The sequence below is a fragment of the Rosa chinensis genome, chromosome 5, assembly GCF_002994745.2.
Source record: "Rosa chinensis cultivar Old Blush chromosome 5, RchiOBHm-V2, whole genome shotgun sequence".
Lineage (NCBI taxonomy): Eukaryota > Viridiplantae > Streptophyta > Magnoliopsida > Rosales > Rosaceae > Rosa > Rosa chinensis.
Window position 1 is genome coordinate 84,312,411 of NC_037092.1, and position 24,837 is coordinate 84,337,247.

At 38.9% G+C, this 24,837-nt stretch overlaps 1 protein-coding gene and 2 long non-coding RNA genes across 5 annotated transcripts; all 3 read right to left on the reverse strand.

The window, feature by feature from the left end:
- Positions 1 to 259: 259 nt before the first annotated feature.
- On the reverse strand, positions 260 to 744 carry LOC121049446. The gene is made up of 2 exons (XR_005800237.1): positions 701 to 744; positions 260 to 473 (listed from the first exon to the last, which is right to left on the reverse strand). It is a non-coding gene; the product is annotated as an uncharacterized LOC121049446 (long non-coding RNA).
- A 12,067-nt stretch (positions 745 to 12,811) lies between these two features.
- LOC121048979 lies at positions 12,812 to 15,833 on the reverse strand. Of its 3 annotated transcripts, none has more exons than XM_040505353.1 (5): positions 15,446 to 15,505; positions 14,681 to 14,815; positions 14,484 to 14,584; positions 13,584 to 13,724; positions 12,812 to 12,984 (listed from the first exon to the last, which is right to left on the reverse strand). In XM_040505353.1, the coding sequence occupies exons 1-4, from the start codon at positions 15,489 to 15,491 to the stop codon at positions 13,695 to 13,697; spliced, it is 312 nt and encodes a 103-aa protein (XP_040361287.1). In that variant the 5' UTR covers positions 15,492 to 15,505; the 3' UTR covers positions 12,812 to 12,984; positions 13,584 to 13,694. The 3 variants fall into 3 exon arrangements, 2 of the variants coding, with proteins under 2 accessions (XP_040361287.1, XP_040361286.1); XM_040505352.1 differs by having other exon boundaries at positions 12,814 to 12,984; positions 13,631 to 13,724; XR_005799071.1 differs by lacking the exon at positions 15,446 to 15,505 and adding an exon at positions 15,699 to 15,833 and having other exon boundaries at positions 12,815 to 12,984; positions 13,631 to 13,724.
- A 5,873-nt stretch (positions 15,834 to 21,706) lies between these two features.
- Positions 21,707 to 22,287, reverse strand: LOC112202673. The gene is made up of 3 exons (XR_002937515.2): positions 22,269 to 22,287; positions 22,058 to 22,150; positions 21,707 to 21,807 (listed from the first exon to the last, which is right to left on the reverse strand). It is a non-coding gene; the product is annotated as an uncharacterized LOC112202673 (long non-coding RNA).
- Positions 22,288 to 24,837: the final 2,550 nt, after the last annotated feature.

The following is a 24,837-nucleotide window of genomic DNA, read 5'->3' on the forward strand; positions in this document are numbered from 1 at the left end:
CAGTGAATAGCAGCGACAGCAGTGGAGGCAGCAGCTGTAAAGCCCCGGAAGGATTACGTTACAGCGCCGCAAGCCTCTGAACATGAGTCTGCAGCTTGTGCCACAAAAGCTTGCAAGGCCTTTTAGAATTGTGGTGAGAAAAATGTTTACGATTGAGGTTGAGAGTACGATTCGGAAGCGTAAAGATTTTACAACAAAAGAGTACTTTATTTACATTCCACAAAAGTCATGAGTCCAAGGTTCGGGTTTCAGATTCACGCTAAGTAACACACACCAAAAGATAGGCAGGCGGATAATAACAAATTTACAAAGGTTCCCACAAAAAGACAAAGTCACATTCACAATTTCAAAAGGAGGGAGACTGATCAACACCTGCCAAACCAACAGTCAAGTCCAAAAGAAGCTATTCACAACTTGACGATGCCAACACCCAAGTGTCTAAGTCTGGTCCTCATCTAGCTCCTGCTCAGTTCCTGGAGGGAAAGTAGGGGTGAGCATCACATACGTTCATCGCCCAGTAGAGGAGCTCAACCCCACTAGGTTTTATAAATAGCATGCAGTAAAGGATTATCACGAACTTAGAAATGCGTAAAACATAAAAATAACGTAAAGAAAATCATTAAGTACACGACTCGTAGACGGGATCCCAATAGCTCACAAACCAGATGACCGGTCCCATAGACCAACTACACGGCCTTACCTCAAATAGAATGTTTACCAGGTACGCGTAGTGAGAGCGTCCACTACCTACCTACACACAAGTACCGGGCCCGGCATTACGATCGGAAATACCCGGACGACCGGCATAACTAACCCTCCGGAGGTCAAGGGGATCGAACCCAAGGAAGTCAGAGCCACCCTTCGCTCTCAAGTCATCTAACTTACTTGACCGTATAGCACGGTCCCGACACGTTAATAATTATTTCCGTGTCGATAAAATAAAATAGAATAAAGTAGAAATATAAATATAAATAAAACATACCGAAACCGTGCATAAGTCATGCAACACTTAAAACGAATATGTACAGAAAACTCTAGCGAGGCGTAGGTGAGTCCCCCCTATCTGGAATCCATACTCAAGAAATCTCCGGGTTTCCACCTTTGTTGCTCAAGCCTTGGGTAACTGGAAATCCTAAACCCGACAAATCTTTGGTTAGTAACTCTCTAGAGACAAACGGTTATCCTTCACCTATATACCAATTTCGACCAATTATGAATTACAATCAAATAATTCTATATAGAGTACATAACTTTCACCAAGGAGACAAGCTCACCGTCAAACATAGCATATACCAAACTTTATAATCATGGCCTCCCTTTGATTTATAATTAAGCATCATAACATGCCAACAACCTTCTGACCAAAACCTCAATTGTACCTTCTATATCGTAACACCAACATGCAGCTCATAATTGAATCTCAAAACCATACCAAATTTTCAACTTTGATCTAGTTTTGGTCAAGTACCGTAATTATACCCAACAATCACGTCCATCACTCTAGCTCTTACAACAACACAATTATCCAAAATCACCAAACGATAAAGCTATCAACAAGCAAACCCACTCATGATTCTTTAATTAACAGCAAGCAATTAAACCAACTAAACTTGTTCCATGATTCTCACAAGGACGTCACCACCTCAACATGCATGAACCAAAAACCATGAATATGATTACATCTTAACAGCTCCTCGACCAATTTAGTGAATAGGTTCGTTGATGCCCCACACCCAACGCCTCTAACTCTCAATGGCAGCAATGAACGCCAGAACCCACTTCTCCAATTCTCTCTTCCTCCGTCCAATCTCAATTACCAACAAGACCAAAATTATCAAAATTGTACAACCTGATTTCTAATTCACCAAGAACATATCTGGGCTCAAGAGCTTACCTTAATCGATCTAAACTCCAAGCCTAAGATGGCCAATCTCAAATGATGGGTTAGACACCCATATTTCCCTTCAGGTAACAACCATCATGGCTGGTATCTATAGTGGGTGGTAAGGATCACACAAGAAGAAGGGTGAGACTGGTAAAGGTTTTAATGAAACAAAGGAGAGGGTAATTGATTCGGTGAAGGAAACTCTGGGTTTGGATTTTTCTTTCACTGCATGGTTTTTGGGACAGACTAGAAGAGAGGAAGGTGAAATAGGTGAGAGTGAGTCGGTGGGTCGGTAGGTGTTCAGAAGCCTAGACGCGTGTCTCCTTCCCAGCTATACACTTCATCTACAACATGCACTCAGGTAGCTGATGCTCTAATTAAACTTCCTCAATATGTTCAATAATCAGAGCCGACCCTGAGGGCTGCTAACTGAGGCAGCCGCCTCAGGCCACCGGCTCCCGGGGGCCTCCGGAGTTTCTGAAAATATAATATAGATAGTATATATAAATACTATTTGCTTCACTAATCAAGAAACGCAGTGTTGCTCTAGCGGAAATGAAGAGAGTTCACATCCTTCCCCACCAAGGTTCGAATTGTGTTCCAGTTCCTTCTTTTTTTGGTTTTTTCAATCAGCTAAGTGATTTGAGGAGGGCCCAAATCCAACAGCTTCATTCTTTCAGTTTTTTTTTTTAATTACTTATTTTTCTTGGACCCTGTGGCCCAGCTTACTTTTTTTTTTTTCCCTTTTCCTATTCCATATAAACTTTTCTTTTCCTTTTTCCATATGAAGAACTATTCCCTTTTCTTCTCCGTATGGAAAACTAACCCAAATTAAACTTTTGTAGGGAATAAATATTGATATACTTTTGTTTTGTTATTAACTTCATCTTTACTTTTACTTTTATTCAAAATACATGATTTTGTACTGTTATTTGGAGCGAATATATATATATATATATATATATACATATATATATATATGGCCACATTTTTACTCTTCGCCTCAGGCCGTTAGAATCTTAGGACCGGCCCTGTCAATAATGTGGGCTGACCCAAGTCTCCTACAGGCCCAATTTAATCGAACCAAATCCAGCCTTACTACTAGTTCCTAGCCCAAGTATTTCGGGACTAACTCAACTTCTAAATATCAGAAATAAAACTCGAAATCAACCGTATGAAAATCTAAAGTAATTGAACAAAATTATCGGGGTTCACAGCAGCGGCAAACAGCAGACTTGGCAGCATTTTCGGCAGGCAGCAGGCTTGCAGCAGCTTCGGTGGGTAGTGGGCTTGCAGCAGGCAGTAGTGCGGCAGGCAGCAGGTAGCAGATTCGGTCAGGCAGTAGCAGATTCGGTCTGCAGGTGCGCGGGGCAGAAACTGCAAGGCAGGGACGCTGGTGCAGTGGCGCGGCAGGGAGCAGCAGCAGTGTGACAAGTTGCACGGTGGTCTGCAGGCTGCAACGGACTGGTGCAGGTTGCAGGCTGTGGTGCGCAGGTGTGCGGGCTGGTGTGCAAAGCGGGCTGCAGGAGGCGCAGGTAGGAGGGCTGCAGGCTGCAGTGGGAGGCAGACTTGCTACAGGGAGGAGGTCGAGCTAGGGTTTTTGTGGGCAAGAAGGGTTACGGCAGATTTTTGTGTGAGAGAGAGTTTTTAGGGTTTCTTTTTTCTTTTGGGCTAGGGTTAGAACTTGTGCTAATAACATGTTGTAGAAGAATTGTAATTGTGTATTCTCATTGATAATATGAGCCCTTTAAATAGGGAGTTATAAGGTACCCAAAAGGTAATAGAATCCGAATACAATTGAATACCTATAACACTTTCCTATTACAACTCTAAACCCTAGTTTGTAGAGGCATACATTATGTCGACCTCCTTCAACAACACCATGAATATTTGGGAAACTTAGATAACTTGAATAGAATTAGATCAATAAGAGAATTTAGCAATTTGGACCTTTTTTCTGTCTCCATATTCGAAAAACAATGAAACACTCTCCTTGAGATATTAGGAGAGTCTTTCACATGATATATGAATATTTGTGGACTATATGTTCGACATCAAGAGCTAGGAATATACGACTGTTGTAGGCCAAACTCAATCTGTAGAGATTTTTAACACAAAATTATAGTTTACCCAACACCAATCCCTAAAGAACTTGAAAAAGGGAAATGCTACTAGGAGATGATTACATATTGAGCATTTTTAGTTACATGCCAGTAAAACTGATAACAGCAATAGGTAAGAATATGCATGCATGCACTATACTTTTCAACTAACTGAGCACAAATGCATGTCTACTTTTACAGACAAACTGAGTGGAAATTTAAAGTCAATTTAGAAAAACAGAACACATGCAATGTCAAATGCTATGAATCTGAATAGGGAGGGAACATAATCTTAAGAGCACAATTGGGGAGTGGAGGTCCCTAATCCATAGTCTTCTTCACTTGGTTCATGTGTTTAGGTCAAGATGGCATAAGACTATAAACCCCAATAACTGGTTGGCTGGTTCAATGACTTGAGTCCACAAGCGACATAGCTATGTGGATTGCAAAGTTGCCGAGTAGTAACTGGTAAGTGTAGGTGGGAAGTTTCACAAAAGTGAATGGTAATGATCGACTAGCATTTCTCCGTCACATTTTCACAGACGAGACCAACTGAAGAGGCTGGTCCCAAGTCCCAACTCCATAAACCAAGTCTGAAGGCACAAATAAATGCATCAACAGCTCAACACCTCTCATTTTAGAAGCAGATTACTGAACTTGTACATATCGGTTAATTCCAACACAATAACCATTCATAGATAGAAAACTCAGTACCCAATGAACAAGAAGCTCTAAAGTTCTAATCTTTCTTTTGTTTAAGCAAACTATTTGAAAGTGTCCAAGACACAATTAAACCCTAAAAATTTACTCTCATTTCAGAAGCGAATCACTTAACTCAAACATTCTATTAATACAAAAGGTATAACAATTTAGGTAGGTCAGCGATCCCTGAAGAGCCTAAAGTTGCACAGATTTCAGTATAACCATTCCTAGCAAGAAAATTCAGCACCCAATATACTAGAAGCACAACAAGTTGTTATCTTACTTTTGTTCCAAGTTAAGTATTTGTTGTTTCCTGTTGACTGGTCCAAAGCCATTTCGCTTCCAATCCATGTGGCTTCTTCACCCATCTTTTCATGAGTTGGTGGCAAATTGTTGGTCAACAAATACGATTGTTGGCTGCCCCATGTATGTTATCTTACAAAAATTGAAAGCCTTGAAAGCTTGCTTGAAAAATTGGAATAACACTATTTTTGGGAATGTGCATAGAAACCTGGAGTTGGCACGCACTAAATTACAAACTATTCAGCTTGACATTGCTACAACTGGGCCTTCTGATATCATCTTGGAAGCTGAAGTTACTGCCAAAGCTGAGGTGCTTGAGGCAACTCGTCGACAAAAGGCTTTTTGGCATGACCGGGCCCGGGTTAAGTGGCTTAAAGAGAGTGACAAGTGTTCTTCTTTTTTCCATGCTTATGCCCATTCTAAATCATCACGTGCCCATATTCATTGTCTGCAAGATGGGGCTAACTTACTTACCAGCATGATATTGCCGATCATTTGTTGATTTCTATAGGACTTTGTATGGTCCAGGCTCTGCTCCAATTGGTGTGGTTGACTGCTACCAGGTAATTCCAAGTTTAGTCTCTCGCGATGAGAACACTAGTATTGTTTCGGTGCCTACTTCAGATGAGATACGTCATGTGGTTTTTTCTATGGATCCGACTAGCTCTCCAGGCCCTGACGGCTTTCCTGGGTCATTCTATCAGAATTGTTGGGATATTGTGGGTGATGATGTCATTGATTTTGTGCAATTTTTTTTCCAACAAAATTGGCTCTACCCTAATGTGAATTCTAATTTTATTGTGCTTATTCCGAAAGTAGAGGGGGCCTCTGTGATATCTGACTTTAGTCCTATTGCTCTAGCTAATTTTCTTTTCAAGATCATTCCGAAGATCATGGTTGATAGATTGAGTCCTATTGCTTCACAGATTATATCTCCAGAACAGACAGCTTTTCTGAACGGTCGTGGAATTGCAGATTGCATTGGGTTGGTGTCAAAGGGTTTTAATTTATTAGATCGCAAAAATTATGGTGGTAATTAATGTGGGCATCAAGGTTGATATTGCTAAGGCTTCTGACACTTTGAATTGGCAATTCCTTCTCCAAGTTCAGGAGCAGTTTGGTTTCTCTTCAAGGTTCGGGGATATGGTTCATACAATTCTCCAATCAGCAAGATTATCAATTTTAGTAAACTGGTCTTCCCATGGTTTCTTCTCTTGTGCTCGCGGGGTTAGACAGGGTGATCCTCTTTCCCCGCTTCTATTTTGTCTTGCTGAGGAAGCTCTTAGTAGGGGACTTTCTTCTCTTTTTTCTTCTGGAAGAGTAAAGTCTATATATTTGCCAAGAGGCTGCAAGCTTACTCATGTGCTCTATGCTGATGATTTGCTCATTTTCTGCAGAGGTGATGTTTCATCCCTTAATCGGTTGCAGTTATTTTTGGACTCTTATGGTGCTGCTTCTGGACAATTGGTTAACAAAAATAAAAGTACCTTCTATATGGGGGATTCTTATTCTCATCGGCGTAAGCATGTTCAAAGAATTTTGGGGTTCAAGTCAGGGATTGCTCCTTTCACTTATTTAGGTGTTCCTATCTTCAAGGGTAAGCCACGATGTGTTCATCTTCAGTCTATTGCTGACAAAGCAAAAGCGCGTCTTGCTGGGTGGTATGGAAAATTATTATCTATGGCAGGCCGAGTTCAATTGGTTCATGATATTTTTCAAAGTTTATTTCTTCATAGCTTTTCAGTGTACTTGTGGCCACCATCTTTGTTGAAACATTTATCGGCTTGTGCACGTAATTTTATTTGGTCTGGTAATATTGTCGTTAGGAAAATGGTTACCGTCTCTTGGCGCCAAGTTTGCGCTCCTAAAGCTGAGTCTAGGCTTGGTTTGCGAGATCTTAGGACTCTTAATAGGGCTGCTCTCTTGACCATGGGATGGAGTACTCTCACTTTGAAATCGCTATGGAGTTCTTTTGCATGTACGAGGTTCTCGATCTCCTGTCATATGAATTATCGCTATTTTGGTTCGTCATTATGGTAGGGGTTGAAAGCTACTCTTCCAATAATTTTCCAACACTCAAGATGGCTCATAGGAAATGGTAAGTCTGTTCTTTTTTGGTCTGATCGGTGGCTTGATACTTCTCTTCTTAATAAGCTCCAGGTCAATCGTTTCCCTAAGCCTTCAACAACTACTGTAGCTTCTTTTATTTCTGGTCAGCAATGGAGTTTGCCACACCGTTTCTCTACTTTATTTCCAACTCTGGTAGATGAGATTCATAGTTTGCCCCTCCCTATTGTCCCTGAAGATGATCTTTTGATTTGGGAGGATTCGGGAAATGGGTTTTTCTCCTTTTTTGAGGGATATAATCTTCTACATCCACACTTTGCTTCTAATGGTCCACAAGCTCAAGTTTGGAGGCATTTTATTCCACCACGGTTCTCTATACTTCTTTGGCGCCTCCTCCATAACAAATTACCCACAGATGACCAACTTCAACGACGAGGCATCCCATTGGTTTCAGTATGTCAACTTTGCTCTTTTTGCACTATAGAGGACTCAACTCATTTATTTGTTTCTTGTTCCTTCGCTCAGCATGTTTGGCAATGGTTGTCATGCTGTTTTGGTACTTCATTACCAACTCATGGCTTAAATGGTGATTTATGGAGTACAATTGTTGGTAAACCATTTTCTCCTCAACTAAAAAATTTATGGCTTGCTGGCTGTCTGTTTGCTTTCATGGCTATTTGGAAAACACATAATAAGCTTTGTTTTAATAATAAGAATGTTTTTTGCTCTATTAAATCTTGGTTACGGTTTGCTGCTCCTCATTTGCCTGGTTATTCCCGTGCTGTGTTGGATTCTCAGTTGCTAGTGAGCTTGGGAATCCAACCAGTTGCTCGCAAATCAGTTGCTCCTCGGTTGGTTCTCTAGCATCCCCCTATTTTCCCATGGATTAAGCTTAACACTGATGGGTTAGCTAAAGGTAATCCTAGCCTTGCAGCTTGTGGTGGTGTTTTTTGGGTTGCGAATGGTCAATATTTTGGAGGTTATTGTCAAGATTTAGGTCAACACTCAACTTTCTTTGCAGAGTTAATGGGAGTTATAATTGGTATTGAGATTGCTTTTTGAATGGGTTGGCATTGTAATTGGTTGGAGAGTGATTCGACGAGTGTTTTAGCATGTATTTCCTCTACCTCATTTGCACCTCCTTGGCCACTGCGCATTGCTTGGTTGAATTGTTTATCTTGCATTTGGTCAATGACATTTCACTGCTCTCATGTTCTTCGCAAAGGCAATTCTGTGGCAGATAGGTTAACAAATTTGGGTTTGGCTTCTTCATCTCTGATTTGGCAAGCCTCACCTCCACTCGAGATCTCTCCATACTCAAGGTTCTAAAAAACGCTAGGCGCTAGTCGGGCGGTGACTTGGGGCGTAGCGCCTAGGGGCCTAGGCGGGGACTAGGCGGTTTTTAATATTTTAATTTTTTTAATTATATTTATCATTTTATGACATATAATTATATAAATAAAAATATTTAAAGTCAAACAATTCATCGTAAATAATTATCAAAGTAGAGAAAACATAACCTGGACATCTCATCTATAATTAGGCCTTATTTCCCAATTAGCCCCCTGCTAATCAGAATCTCCTATCTCCCCTCCCCTTAAACCCCATTGAGTCGAAAAAGCAAAAACCAACAGGCCACCTCTCTTTTAAGTCTCAACTACCTAACCATCTGTTCTCTGACAAACTTCTGCAATGCCCTCTTTCAATTTTCAATCCCCAAGGCCATCCTCGTAGCTTAACCAAAACCCCTTATCACAAATAAACCAAAACCCAATCCTTATTCTCTTTCCCTCATCATAAAGCTTCAATCTTTGCAGTGCTTTGTTTGAAATTTCAAACACCCAGAAATCTCAATCAAAATCCAATTCGTATTTCTTCATTACTGTGTTACCCAATTCACCAAGTTTTGATTTTGCCATTTGGGTGTTTCTGGAAATCTCTCCACTCTAGTCATCATTTCATTTGCAGTGAAAACCCCTAACTCATCAGAAACCAGCAACTCCGATTCGCATTCAAACTCGGAATCCTCATTGATTTCGATTTCTTCATAAGAACATGAATTCAATCGGAGAGGACGCTGGCGCAATCGGAACCGCCGTCGACTGTCGAGGACACTAGGAGAGAGGTCGCGTTGTCATGTGTTCTTTGAATCAAGGGGACTGAGAGAACATTCAGTTCAGACCCAGATTTTCAGTGTTTCAGTTTAGAGAATGGGATCTCGTTCTGTCTTTCTTCACCGTTTTGATTTTCGACGATAAAAAAACACAAAAATTATTTCAGCGCCCAGCTCCAGGCGACTCCGCGTAGCCCACCTAGAGCGCCTTGGTGGACGTCTAGCAGGCCAGCGCCTAAGGCAAACGCCTTTACCAAAATCCGAACGGCTCTTTGAAGCCTAGCGGCCGCCTAGGCCGTTTTTTAGAACCTTGTCCATACTTGAGAATGGATGACCAGGGGTTCCCTTATTCTCGTGTTTCTTCTTGATGTTGATTTGGGCTTCTTGGAGTTATCTCTTTCTTTTTCTCTGTTCCAAGATGGAAAATTTATTTCTTTTCCATCTTTTATTTTTTTCTCTGGTCTGTACTTTTGGGGTTTGGCTTTTGTCCTACCTTCTCTTGTTTGTATTTTTCTTTATTATTTATATATAAAAAATAAGGGGACGGGCGGTGGGCTCCCAGAGTGTGGTAGACCCTTCACCTTCGGGTTTGATGGTGGGACTTGCTCCCTAAATCGTCTACTTCCGAGGAGCTAATATTGCCTCATCCATTATTTTAATTATTAAAAAAAAAATTAAGGTGAATGAGGTCAACATTTTATTGGAGTAATGCAAAATCAAGAAGTACAAAGTTCAGCTGTTATTTCAGCAGTAAGTAAAGAAGGAACAGAATTGAAAACCAAAGATTCTCCTAAAGTACTAGCTTGAGCAGCCACCAAGTGTGCTGCCATGTTGCCTTTTCTATTGACATGAGTAATGCGTACAGCAGGCAAGTCAGCCAATTGCACCATTAAATCCTCATAAACACGTCCCAACAAAGAAGAATTGGAGTCCCCTGCAGTGGTCAATTGTTGTTGCACAACCAATGAATCCGTTTCCAAAATCACAGGTTGAACAACTTGCTCTATAATAAACTCCACTGCACATTTACAAGCAAGTAGCTCAGCGTGCTCTGCTGACAACAAACCAACAAGTGGTCTACCAATTCCAGTTAACAAATTTCCAGAAACATCCCTGAGTACCAACCCGGTGCCCCCTGTTTTGGTCTACGAGTTGAATGCTCCATCCACATTTATTTTTACACAACCACTCGGAGGGCATGCACCTTCATCTTGTCACCCTCTCACTCTGCCTTGCACCTTCCATCCTCTTTTGGTTATGAAAAGTGTAATCCTTTAGTCTGGAATGGCCATTAACACCACATCACAAGCATTCTTAGTCTTTCCATCCCAAACTCTACAATTTCTCTCCTTCCACACACTCAGGGGCGGATCTATGTACAGACTAGGGCGGGCTCAAGCCCGTCCGAGATTTATGGGCTTAAAAAAAAATTAGATGTATACCTTTTTTTTTTTTTTTAAATTGGGTATTGTCTAGGGTCCAGACTCCAGAAGCCCAGTAGCCCTTCTGAAGTAACTCCCCACTTGGCCACTCCCGACTCCAATCATCAAGTCATCAACTACGGCCTACGGTCTCTCATAGCTCCTCCTCTCGCTGCCTGCGGCTCTCCCTTCTCCACTTCTCTCAGAGATCAAGTCGTATCTACTTCTCTTACTCTCCCTCTTCAATTTGGGGCAATGAATTCAATGTAAGTTCAATTTTGTTCAATCCAATTTGGGGCAATTTATAGGGTTAAGGATTGATGTGAAATTCAATTTCGTAGGTTGTATTGGATTGAAGATTTCGTGGATTAAAGAATGAAGGTTGCAGTCAAATCTCAAATTCTCTTACTCTGGAAATCTAGTATGCAGCATTCTCTCGGTCTCCTTGTTCTGCAAATTTGCAATTTATTGTTTAATTGATGTTGGTTAAATGTGATGCACTGATGTGGGTTTAAATGTTTAATTGATGTGGGTAAGTGGGTTTAATTGATGTGCGCCCATTTCATAGATGCACCAGAAATTGCAATTTGATTCACTCCTTTTTTTTTTTGGGGCTTCTGTTGAGCTTTAGACTATAAACGAATCCTTGCAGCGTGTGCCTCTCGGATAAACTAAAGCCTTGTTCTTCTCCTTAAATCAAATTGGCATAAATTCCAGTTTCCAGTGGTTCAAATTGAACCAAATTGCAATAATCTTTTAAGGAAATCAAGCTGCTAGTGTAACTGAAGAGATATTAGTACAGAACCCAGTCTTTAGTGTTTGTTTTCATGGATGGTACTAGCATCTTGGCACCTAACATGCTTGCCTGTGGGATAATCTTTCTGCAGTACAAACCTGTTTTTATCTCTGTCTCTTTGTTATGTGTATTTTTGGAGGTTTAAGTTTTGGTGGAGATTCATAGATAGCTAACATCATATTAATCAATCTCTCCAAGGGTAAATTAATGAGGAATTGAGGCCAGCGGGCTCGCTACGTCCACCCCCCCCCCCCCGACTAGGTGTACATTTTTTTAAAATTAATAAAATTCTCTCACACCGTCGAGATTCTCCATAATATATATATACAGGCGCGGAGCCGCCAAGGGACCAACTGGGTCTTGTGCCCCAGTTAACTAAACGGACAAAAAATATTTGTTTATATCACACACACACACACATATATATATATATATATATATTTACTGCTTCAGATTAGTTTTAGACTTCTTCAACACCCACCATACTTCATCTCTATACGTTATGCTTGCAAGCATTCTAGATTATTTCAGTAAGGATGGAGATTCTTTGATATTAATGGAAATGATTACAAATTAATCGAGCCGGCCATGTCACTAGGCCAAAAAAGCTAACAGACAACGGACCAAATTCGTTGTGTGATTTGGATGATCTCCGTTGTGTGATGAAAAATGGCACAACGGTGGAAACCCGTTGTGTGAATCACAAACAGTCAACACTTATTTGGTTAAAACTGTTGTGCCTTCTCTTGGCAGATGGCAGCCATAGTTGCCGCGCAGTCATGCTGTACATGTTATTGGCATCATTCACACAACGAAAGTTGTTTCCGAGCCGTTGTATGAAAGGTGAATCAGACAACATCATTTTATTTTCTCTGTTGTATGAGTTATCCTCACACTTCACTTTTGGAAATTTTATTGTTGTGTGTTAGTTTTAGATAACGTATTCTAGTTATTACAGTTGTGTGATTGTAAATAAGACAACGTATGTTTGTTAGAACCGTTGCATGTTATATAAGGATTCATTGTGTGAACATCCAAATTGTTACTTAAGACAACATTATTAACATTAGAAATTCTATTGTGTGATACTCGTCTTTTCTGGATTTTGTGCATTGATAATAATGCTCCATTTTACCTAATGAACAGTGACTAATTGTAAAGAAAAGACACTAGAATCTATGAAATGAGTAATACAACTCATACTATTTGAAGAAAAGCATTCAAACTTTAAAAGGGAGGATTTTCCAATCATCCAAGCCAACATTGAAAGAAGAAAAGCATTCAAATGCATGCCCATCTACTTGGGACATCAAAAGCTGATACAAATACAAACTATTTGTTACAAAACATGCCACACAGTGCATGAATATTGTACCAGCAGAGAAGCACATAAATGATGCTTTCCTTCAGCAACAACCTACTTCCTCTTATGCTTTTCTTTATCCTACACATACGCCTTCACGACATACTTTGCCGATTCATAGGAGCCAAGCTGATACACATGTTGTTCCAAAACATGTCTCTTATGAAGTCTTCATTGATGGTTGTCAAATTCCTTGAACAAATTCTTCCTTGTAACTGCCCTCCAATGCTATCTGCAAAACATGTAAGAAGAGTACTTTTAGTAAGCTAACTCAAACATGCACTAGCACTTGAGCTTCATCTAATATTACTGAATCAGAAAGCACACGTCTTCATCTAATATTACAAAATCTGAAAGCACATGTTCTAACACTGAATTGAATGATCAAGCCTATAGCAGCAATACCCAAAAAGAGAAGCAGAGCTATAACAAAGACAAACTTATATTGGGGGACATGGGGTACCCCTCCTATATAATCAGTTATATGGAATCACCTTCAACATCCCATGGCCAATTTTTACCCTGTAATTACATGACTAACAGAACAATAAGAAGACACTTTTCTAATAAAACAGGGGATACCTTCAGATGAAAACAAAACTAGAACAACAATGGACATTTAGTATAATTATGATAAACAATTATGACTTAATTAAACAAGAGTTATGCACTGAAGATAAACGGTGAAACTTCATCACTTTGTTCTCTTGATAATGAAAAGTTGATTATCACTTCAAACCAAATAAGTCGGGAAAAAAACTAGAAGGAGAAGGAGAAGCCCAAATCGTCCAAAAGGCTCAAAGAAAACTAGTGTGAAGTTTAGAACCATACATATGAACCACTAGTTGTACTCAAGGGAACTGAAAGATCATCATCACCTGCAGAGGGGCCAGCCTGAGGTTTCCTTCCTTCTTTCACAACTTTCTTTATATCTGCTGCTTTTCAAGCCGCATACTTCTGCTTCTGCTCAAGCTACAAAAAGATATAAAAAGGTGAACTACTCAAATCCAACTATATATAACCTTCAAATCAGTAATAACACATTTGTATCCTCAACTTTAACCAAAAAGAATATATAAAGTTTCAAGTGGCATAGCAAAACGTAAAACTCACATCAAGTTGAAGCACACCAAACTGGTTAATTCAAAGAAAATGCTTGCAGCGTAGAAGTGTCAATAGACACCAACAAAGATGGCATTCAAATCTATGAATTTTGTCATTATATCATTTCTAAAAAAAAAACACAGGGAAAACCAAGTCCTCGAGGTCATAAAGGACTGGTCACAATCCTATCCCGATCATGGGGAACTTACAGGGCCTGTACAAACCAAAAACAAACAGCAATCTCATTTGCGTTCAACAAATTTAAACTAACCACATGTTCTCCCTAAAGAGTTCTCCTAAACCCCTCCACTAATGAACTTCCAATTAAATGGTATAGCTTATTTAGAATCAAATAGTATAATTACAAGAACCCCCTGACATTGCCGAAATATATAAGTACTCTTGTTTTCTTGAAATTACAAGCAGCAGAAACATATCACAGCTTCACTAATCTACTGACTGTTACAGGGAGCCTCAGCATTCGATTTTGAACCAAAAATCAAGTAATGGCAGCAAAGCTAAAGTTCCATTGTTATTTTCCTTGATAAAAACAAAGCAAACAGACCAACCCAGTTGACAGTAAACTCAAAAATGGTATAGAGAAGTGGTTAAGAGAGAAGAAAAGACCTTTTCAAGCAGCTTCATGAGTGAAATCAGGAGGGAATTGGTGGTCTTGGTGCACTTGTTCTGAGGAATCTTCAGCCCTCGCTCCATTGCGTATAATCGACCTAATTTCAACACAAAACAAATACAATTCAATCAAACCCAAGGACAAATTAGGGTTTTAGAGCTCATAATTTGCGAAAGATTGGACAAATATCAACCTGATGGCGCTTCCATCGAAAGGTGGTGAAGGTATCGACCATGCGCTGGAAGTTGTCGAGCTGACAGTCTGACACACCAGATCGGGGACTTCCTCTGCCTCTGAACCTCCTCTATCTCCTTATTCGTATCATCCACTGTAAAAAAAAAAACAACCAAATTAATCAATCAAATTAATCCATTACGAGAAAGAGAGACGTACTGAGTAATCGATGAGCCGTGAGGGGGTTCTCTCTAGAGGCATCGATTGGGGGCAAGAGAGTACACTTGTTTTCTAGTTATAGACAGCATTGAAAGCCTTGGATTTGAACAATAGAGTACACTTGTTTTCTAGTTATAGACAGCATTTTAGGTACTTGGGTATTCAAGTTTGAAGTTATATGTATAAAAATCATCACCAAAATGACCCAAAGCATGCAATCCAGCATTCACCCATGAGCACAAATCATATGAAAAGAATACAATAATAAAAAAATTTGCGGTAGTTTGATCAGAAGTTTGTTTTAAAATCAATGATAACGAGTTTGGATAAACAACTATACTAGATAACCCCAGTCAACAATTTCACTTCAATCTTAGCAGACAAAATAGCTGTAAGAGAAGATAAAACAGATTATGAGTGAAAATCACAATAAAAAGTAAGATACTGATAATCATTTATTCCCAAGTAATTTAATCTAAGGTTTAGATACCAATAGCTCATAGAACTTGATACTAATGCCCAAAATTTAAGCTTAAAAAAAAATAAATAAATAAATAGAAGTTACCTAAATATAAAGTATGCGTCACATTGTAGTTGCAAGTAAATTCCATGTGACTTTACAAATCATCCTCTGAACATCTAAAGGTCAATAGACTCAATATGCCATCTTTCACACACAAGTACACCAATGTTACAGACATTAAAAGAAAATAGCCAATTAAAGGAATTCTTGAAACCCAGAAGTTATAACATCTTCATAAAAAAAATAATCTGAATAAATTTACTTCACAGAGAATGTAAATATGATAAGAAAATACCTTCTTCAACCTAGTTTTGATCTCAGACTTTTTGGACTTGTTGTAAATGCGCCTTTTCTCAACCTGGCGAGCTCGCTTTTCAACATAATCAAGCCTCTTGGTTGGAGCAGCCTCACAAACCACAGAGCGACAAACTGACCTCTAACTTGGGCTCACAGACAAATACCCTGCAAATAGAAAAACTCATATATCAAATTCCAATTTGAATTAACAACTTCTTAGACTGGTTGCTGAGAGATCAGTCAAAAAACAAAACAAAACAAAACAAAACAAAACTTTAGACCAAAAACAACAAAACCCTTCATCCATATGTGCTTAATTACACTTGAAGGGCTAGTGCAGGTGGGTCTTTCTATATCTTGAAGACCCAATATATGAAAAAGTTTCGAACTTTGTTGAACATTTTCCAATTGAAACTTTCTCCAAAATCAAATTTCAAGACGAACAAAGATAAATACGAAATTGAGAGAATTGATCACCTTTGGAGAAGAAATTGTGAGAAAGTGAGAGAAGGGAAACCATCACTCACAGCAAATCATCACCATTAATTGTCTTCCTCTTCTCCTTCTAACACTTATCGCTGGCCCTAAACACTAAAACAATTAATCTCAAATTGAACCAAAAGTGATTGAACATAAGAACAAATACCAAAAAGAAGAGATGGTGAAATTACTCACTAGTGATGAAGCTGAAGAATTCAGAGTCCTTGATGTCCTTAGTGATGGTTGCGACATGTTATAGGACACTCTAAAGCTTGCACTTGTGGATGAGGATCAGCGCTTGCTCACTCGCCATGTGCAGCCACCATGAGGGAGAGATGAAGGAGAAAGGAAGTGGATATGAGGAAATCGAGTACCCACAAATCCCCAAATCCAGTAGCCCACAAATCCCCACAAATCAAATTGTCGTGAAACCCCCAAATCGAGTAGACTACAAATCCCCAAATCGACATTATAGACCCAGAGATCGAAGAACCCTAATCTTCAGCAGATCTCGAAGAACCTCCTCCCTCTTCCCAGTACACAGAATCCTTATCTTCTTCACAAATGGAACTTAGTGACGGCAGAGTCAAGATAATAGAACCCTAATCTCGGCGGTGATGTACATGTAGATGGAGGAAGGGATTGTGGAGACGATAGGAGAGAAGAGCGATATGGGAAGAGAGAGAGAGAGAGAAAGCGAGAGGAGACGATGGTTTAGAGGAAATAGCTATTTTGTCTAAGTGGCTGGAGACAAAGTCAATAGCCTTAATTAAGATGTCAAAGAGGCATTTTATGAAATCAGACAACGCACGGATCAAATTATGTTGTCTAATTATGTAGACATTAAATTTGAGCTGAGATTTTAAAGAGGGAAAGTTCCCGCTATATGCAATCAAAGTATTAGCTTTGGCGCTAGAGATAGGCATTTCTCTTCAGACAACATGAATAAGCCATTTATGTTGTAGGAGCTTGCAACATCACATATATGTCAATAAAAATTTGCAGATTTGGGGGGAATGAGTGGCATTGGGAGGCACATCCAAACATTCTCAATGTATCTTCCTCGATCATACAACACAAAGTAAAAAAACTGTTGTATAACATTTTGCAAGCTATACTCATACAACAGATATAACTATTCCGTTGTACTATGTAATACATATTTGAACCCAAATTTGTGTCAAACTAGGAGGGAAATATGCCGCTCTTTTTTTTTATCATTCACACAACAAATTTTTTTTTATCAGTGTTGTGCAATCACCTTCTACATAAAAACGTCAAAATTTTTATGGCTTTATACAACGTAGGGTTCTTAATCGTGTTGTATGATTGACTTTCCATCATCACACAACATCTTTTTTTTTTTCGTTGTGCAAAAAGTGTTGTATATTGAGGTTATTGGCCTAGTGTGTTGGAGCATTATGCTTGCATGATAGATCTTCTTACTCGTACTGGGAATCTAACGAAGGCAATATAAATTTATTAACATGATGCCAATTGATCTAGATGCCAGAGTCTAGGGTTCCTTGCTCTGTGGTTGTAGGATTCACCATGATGTGAAACTAGCAGAGAAAGTTGCAGAGCATGTCTTTGAGCTAGAGCCAGAAAACATTGGGTATTCTATACTTCTAGCAAATATTATGCAGAGGCAGAAAAGTGGGAAGAGGTGAAGAAGTTGAGGGAGAGGATTGATCGGCGAGGCTTGAAAAAGAATCCGGGCTGTAGTTGGATAGAGATCAAGGGAAAAGTTAATATCTTTCTTGTGGGAGACGCTAAATAATTCTATAGATTAGCTTTAAATTCATATTTGAATGCATGGTGGGTGTTGGAGAAGATGAATATGTTCGGTTATATATTATAGTATGTTAAATTTTTTGTGCCCCAATAAGTTTAAAATTCTGGCTCCGTGTATATATATATATATATATATATATATATATATATATATTGTTTAAGAAATCCAAGCCGGCCCAAGATTTCAATCCTGGATCCGCCATTGCACACACTCCATAACATGAAAATTAAGAGTGAGAAATGAGTAGCATCTAACCTTGTAGAGCAGTAATTAAGCCAAGCCAAAGCAGTCACATCATATGTTGTTTCCTCAAGTTATTTATTCCTAATTAAAGGAAGGGAGCTTCTATTCATACCTCCAAAATTGGCATTTGGACCTCTTTCTTTTTTCAAGTGATAGTTGACTTTGTCAACTCATATCAAATTACTAATAAAGACACAAAAGAGAAAGAAAAAAAGAAACCAAAGAGAAAGTAAAAAATAATTAAAAAAAGTTTTTTTTCCCTTTTAGAGGTATGAAATCAACAAATGGTCATCCTCATGCCATTTTTTTCCTTTTGTTTTTGTTATGGTCTTCATCCTTACCAAGTAGCGGAGAAATCAACAAACCAGTTCCTTACTTTGCAGTTCCTCAAGTCAATTTCAAATACGCAATATTCTCTAACCAAAACACCAACAGACCACTTTCTCTTAAAATCCACTACTACAAAAAGGTCATCAGACGACGGTGATTTTCTGTTGTGTGATGACCAAACTAACCGTGGTCTAAACGAGTGTTGTGTGATTGAAAAATCAGACAACGGTGATTTCACCGTTGTGTGACAATGCTTTGCTCAACAGAATATCTGTTTCCGTTGTGTGAATTATGCGCAAGCATGTGCCTGGCATGGCATGCGCGAGGATGTGTCGGTACATTCAGACAACAGAAGAAAGAATTCACTGTTGTGTGAGATTCATAACACACAACAGATATAACTCATTCTTTGTTGTCTGAGATTCATAACACACAACAGATATTACTCATTATTTGTTGTCTGAGATATGTAACACACAACAGATATTACTCATTCTTTGTTGTCTGATATTAATAACACATAACTGAAGTGAAATTATATCCCTTGTCTGTTGATTACTCAGACAACGGAGATGATTTCATTTCTGTTGTGTGTTATGAATCTCACACAACAGAACTTTGTTTTCTTTTGTTGTTGGTTGTTAGTTCACACAACTACTCTATTTGGTTTCTGTTGTGTGTTATGAATCTCACACAACAGAACTTTGTTTATTTTGTTGTTGGTTGTTAGTTCACACAACTACATTGATTTGCATTGTGTTGTAAGACTAAATATTGGACAGTAATTACCACATAAAAAGTACTCAAATCCATATCATTCCATTACCATTTTTCAAACATCCATACATTCAAGTGACTAGGTAATGTACCAAACAAGAAAACATTCCTAGCTAGCTACACATGAATCAAAAGCTGATATAATATCTTTTCACTTCAACAAAACCTTCTTGTGCCATTTTATCAAGCATCCTGTGCACTATATATACTCTCATTTGCATCACCTCCAAGCTTATTGTGAAGCTTCACGAGTTAGCACATATTGCAACAGAAGAGCATGATAGTCCATTGGTGGTTGGGACGAAATCAATTAAATGCAGGTGCTTCGGCCAATGAAAGTCCATTGGTGGTTGGGACGAAATCAATTAGCATCTCCCCGAAACAAACCACAAGGGGGGATTCTTTCGTGTCTAGGACCGCATCACCTGGAAATGCTTTTCCTAAAACATGGCATGAATGAAAGAGGTTCAGTATTTAAGAAAAGGAAACTTTATGTGATGCAAGAAGATAGCCAAAGCGGTATCAAAGACAAGCCGAATTAAGATGATGTTGATACGTTGGGGAAAGAAGGACAATAAGGCTGTATCAAAGACATTACTACCTACTGTCACATGCTGGTGATAAGTTTCATAATTGTATTTGAGTGCAACAGAAAGTGCTCTCAGTAATACCACAACTACAGAAACTAGGATAACTTTAGACTGGTATAATTAGGGGATCCAGATCTTCCCATTGAGTTACAAAATGCAGCTTCAAAGTACACGGTATAGTTGTTTTAAACAGCATCAACTCCTCAACTAAGTAGCAAACATACATATTAAGACCCTGACACAAATGACAAACAACCGGCCCTACACTACATTAGCAAATAGAAAGCCTCACCTTAGAAAATGATACTGCTGCTTTAGTGTATCAACGGTAGAATATTTAGATGCTACTTCAATCTGAGATAACTCGAGAAATTAGGTTTCAATTTGAGAGAAATTTGTGGAGAATGAACATGTTGCAGGCTCTCATCATACCTTCACAGGGTTCCTTAGACAAGCCCTTTGCAGCTTCTTGACCTGCAATTTTATAAGCGCAACTCTTTTAACTCATATAAAACAAAAATATGTTCAAAAGATAACTTCTTCAAGGATGGTAAATGTCCAATCATGCAGAGAAACTAAAGCCCACCAAGTTTAGAGGCTTGAGAAACCTAGAAAGAATAGACAAAGGAAATTAGAATCCATTATCAAGTAGCATGACATGGTAACCGCCGAAAAGGCACAACAATAAAGGGATATGCACATTTTTTTGGACAGAAAGGTGTATGCACATTCAATTAACATTACCAGGGGATAGGCTTGAGCGTTTGTGTCTTCTTAAGCTCACCATTGTTCATTCCAAACCTGATACAGATTGCTCAGGTTACTCGTTTGATACAAGCAGACATAATGATGTAAAAATAAAAAATAAATTTAACTTCAAGTGGCCAGGAAACACATGTTTATTAGAACAGTTGAGAGTTGAGACTATTATACAATGCTGGACATATGGATATGCAGGACTTCAAGAACAGTTTGTGTTTACCATTCATTAACTGAATTTGTAAGTAGTATGCTGAAGGTTGAAGGATCATCTGATGAAAGTAGCCACCAGGAGAAAATACCACCAACTAGTCATTTAATGTAAAAGTGTATTTCTATTTCATTTCATACCCCGGCCACAAGATTATCTAAGTGAGAGCTGAAAAATGAGCTATTAGGAACGTATGCCTAGAAGTATATGCGGTTATGAGAAGCCATACTGACAATATAAGTGACTCAGAATTCTCACATTAGTAGGAAGAGAACTATAGGAAAAAAATAAAAATAAAAATAAAGGAAGCTTACCAACTTCCCCATAATCAGAGGCTCATGGTTCTGATGAGATTACTTGCAAAATTACACAACTAGTTCGCAGAAACATATATCAGAATTTCAATTCGTTAATCAAAGGATATCACAGTTTATACCAACACAAACATATTCCAAATAGTTGTCATCCTCGAAGACCGGTAATAGCTTTCTATGTTCCCAGAACAGTTGGGTAAAGAGCATATTAGATCAGATATTACCTACTAAGTCTTAATCTACACTACAGGTTATGACTCTTTACATCTCACTCAGCACAGTAGCACAGTGTTTGCGACTCTATGAACATATATGCCTTTACACAATCGGGTGAAACCTGCACATATATGAAACCATGATTTTTAAACTTGAAAAACCGAACTTTAGGTGTCCAATCTATGCAAATGTTGTGCTTTCATTTTAGTTTAAGGAAAGTCAGTGTGGCTGTATGACTTACATCATACAGTGCATCCCCAGTCACCTCATCTGGTTGGGGGTAATTTCTGTTGTGGAGTCACACTTGAATGTTCCACCATGCTTCTTGTTTCCAGAGCGACTGATATTCATTGAAACCTCCTGGCTCTCGGAATTTGAGTAACTGAATGAAACTGCAGGTCAAGAGTAATATGAATAGATTAAATCTCTAAACAAGCATAAAACAGTTATTAGAGAAATTTTTATTCACACACTAAATTCAACCAGCATGGAATCTGGTTCCTCAGAGTCAATGGAATAGTACTTATTTAAATTATAGCGGTTAGTGAGAACAGTAAGTAGTATTAACAACAAATTGCCTCTTCTCTTGTAGAATTGATCGAATCTTAAAGATGGAATTAAGTAGTTTGCTGTAAGCCTTACATGTGTATTCCTCTATCATCGGCCCTTCAACCTCTTCACACACACAGAACAAAAGCGTTTTCAGGTACTTCTTCTGCAAGGCGTCATATACACCTACGAATACATTAAAAGATTAACAGATTGATAGCCAAAAAAAACTAAAATCTCATATAATGAAAGAAAATCAAAACAGGCAAGCTCATCCAAATCAATGTACTCAGGCTATTCATACCTTTCTCCATCCAATCAATACAGTGCATCATACAGTGCATCACCTTTACCATTCGAATAATTGCTCAACATTGTTTAAGAAACAAAGGATTCTTATAATTTTTTTATTACTAAACTAACACTCACCAGCAGCCCGAGTTCTGAAGCACAATTAATAGTACTCTCATCATACTCCTTTGCAGCATCCTCAACAAATTCCTTCTCATTACCCCAAGCTGTCAGGGTATTCCTCCCTGATTTTCGAAATCAACAGAGTCCCCATACCAGATCCGGTTCCTCCACCAAGCGAATGGCACACCTGAAACCCTACAATACAAACAACCAAACCCTAAGCACACCAATCCAAACAAGAAGACCACAAAAAGAGAGAGAGAAAGTTCAGTGAGGAATTTGATCGAATACACAATCCAGGAAGCTCAGTGTTGAAAAAGTTGGCTGTCAATCTCATTCCATTCCCCCGTCTCCTGCAAAATCAACAAGTAGCAAGAAGTAATCAACACACCATTACACAATCCAGGAATAGGAAATTGGATTAATCTATAGCCAAATTTCTTCCCGCATTGTCTATGTGCCTAATTCTAACAAGTGTGTGAATCCAGTAGCGAAGTTAAAGCCACACCAGAAATTGAACATAAACAAGTTGAAATCTCTGTTGAAGAAAATCAAACTATTCGTGTTGAAGCATGAGATTAGGAGGTTAGGGAAGTTGAAGTACCTGAGAGTCAACGTATCTGTGACCGGTGAGACTCTTAATAGCATTGGCGATGTCGTCGTGGTTGAGTTTAGCTTCGTCTGCGAGAGCGCGTGGGCGATTGGGAGGGCGAGTACTCGGGCGAGTGTGACGGAGACGGCGAGAGCGAGTGGGAGGGCTGGACCGGGTTGGTGACGGTGACGGCGGCGGCTTTTTCGTTGTCCAAGACTACAAGAGGGCTTCGAGGTCGTAATTGTGGAATTCGAGGAAGAAGAGGGCTTCTTGTTTGGAGGCGGAGGTGATCTCGCAGAAGGAGGTGATGATGGCGTCGTTTTGGGGGCTCGATTCTTGAGCTTCGGCTTCCATAGTGTTCCTCTTCTTCTTCTTCTTCTTCTTCACTCTTTTGATCGGATTCTTGAGCTTCGGCCATGGTTGCAGACTTGCAGATCGAGATTGAGAGAGCTTTCACGAGAGATAGGGGTTTCGCACAAAGATAGGGAGAGAGGATGGTGAGAGAGATCCAAATAGACTTAGGGTTTGTGAGAGAGGATTGAGAGCGGACTGAGATTTAGGGTGTGTGAGTGTGTCTGAGAGGGGAGTTTCAGTTCGTTTTGTCGAGAGAGTTTCAAGAGTGTGGGAGGTTTAATTAAACTTCAAATAAATTCTAAAGTGACTCACACAACACAAACCTAACAAACTGTTGTAAGAGTGCACTACAAAAATCAAAATGCCAAACACATGGAGGGAAATATACCGCGCCCATAGCATTTTGGCTTAAAATGTTGCCGCCTATATTCCAACTTCACACAACAGAAAAGTATAACTTCTTTTGTCTAATTTCTACAACTTGCACTAGGTTTACCTTGCGGAAGACATTCAAGCAAGCTTCCTCAAAATTTGGCATCCAGTTTTCAATCACACAACGGAAACCTTAAGCACCGTTGTATCAAGTAGCTGAAATTTCAGATTTCAAGAGGCAACCAAGACTCGAGAGTGGAGGGAAATCTGCCGCTCAATTTTTAAGGCTCAGACGACGGACCATGCTTAATTCCGTTGTGCAATGTAGTTCCGATAAAAAAGTTATCACTTTGTTGGCATTCACACAACAGAATATAATCAGCACCGTTGTATGATAAAAATGACTTCAACACACAACAGATGATTTGTGTTCCGTTGTGTGATTAACTTTTTGTAGTAGTGATATCATACTCATCCATTGGAGCGTATTGTTCAAAAAAAATATATGAAGCGAGGGAATCTTAAGAAGTTAAAGAAATGAACTGCTCTTGGTCTCTAAAGATGCATATGCCTACAAAATACAACAATAAGCAAGGGAGGAGGGAGAGGGAGAGAGCTATCAATTGATTTTTTTTTTTTCAGTTTAGTTATATCAAGAGTAAAATAATATTGTGAAATATTCAAAAATTGATGGAGGTCTAACGACCGATTTTGGAGGTATATGAATAGAACACTCGAAAAAAAAAGTTTTTATTGATATTATTGGATGATGGGTATTATGAAAAAATTAGGGAGGTGTAGATAGTATATTGATTATTTGTAAAAGTAAGTTGGAGGTCTATTAAGTGGGGAGGTCTAAATACTAATTTTGGAGGTATGAATAGAACCTCCCTTAAAGGAATCAAAAGCAAGAAACAGAAGTTGAGACTTGAGAGTGAAAAAGAACAGGTAAAAACAAGAACAATGAAAAATAATTATAGTAAAGTTGATATCGGACCGGAGTGGATTACTATGGTGAATGGAAACAAGAGTCATTTTCTTCTATTGAGTAGTCTTCTCGGCTTGGTGACGAGTGTTTCTATTAGAATCTCCAAATCTACTCTCTTGACCTCACTCTATTATGAATTATTATATGACTTAT

What these genes read in the sequence shown, in the direction of transcription:
- LOC121048979 (XM_040505353.1), bottom strand. Translation starts at nt 15,491, where the DNA reads ATGGAATTTACTTGCAACTACAATGTGACGCATACTTTATATTTAG. An exon ending in GACGCATACTTTATATTTAG is followed by an intron (nt 14,816 to 15,445) that starts GTAACTTCTATT and finishes TTTTTTTTACAG; the next exon opens with TGGATGATACGAATAAGGAG. An exon ending in TCATGAAGCTGCTTGAAAAG is followed by an intron (nt 13,725 to 14,483) that starts GTCTTTTCTTCT and finishes ATCTTTTTGTAG; the next exon opens with CTTGAGCAGAAGCAGAAGTA.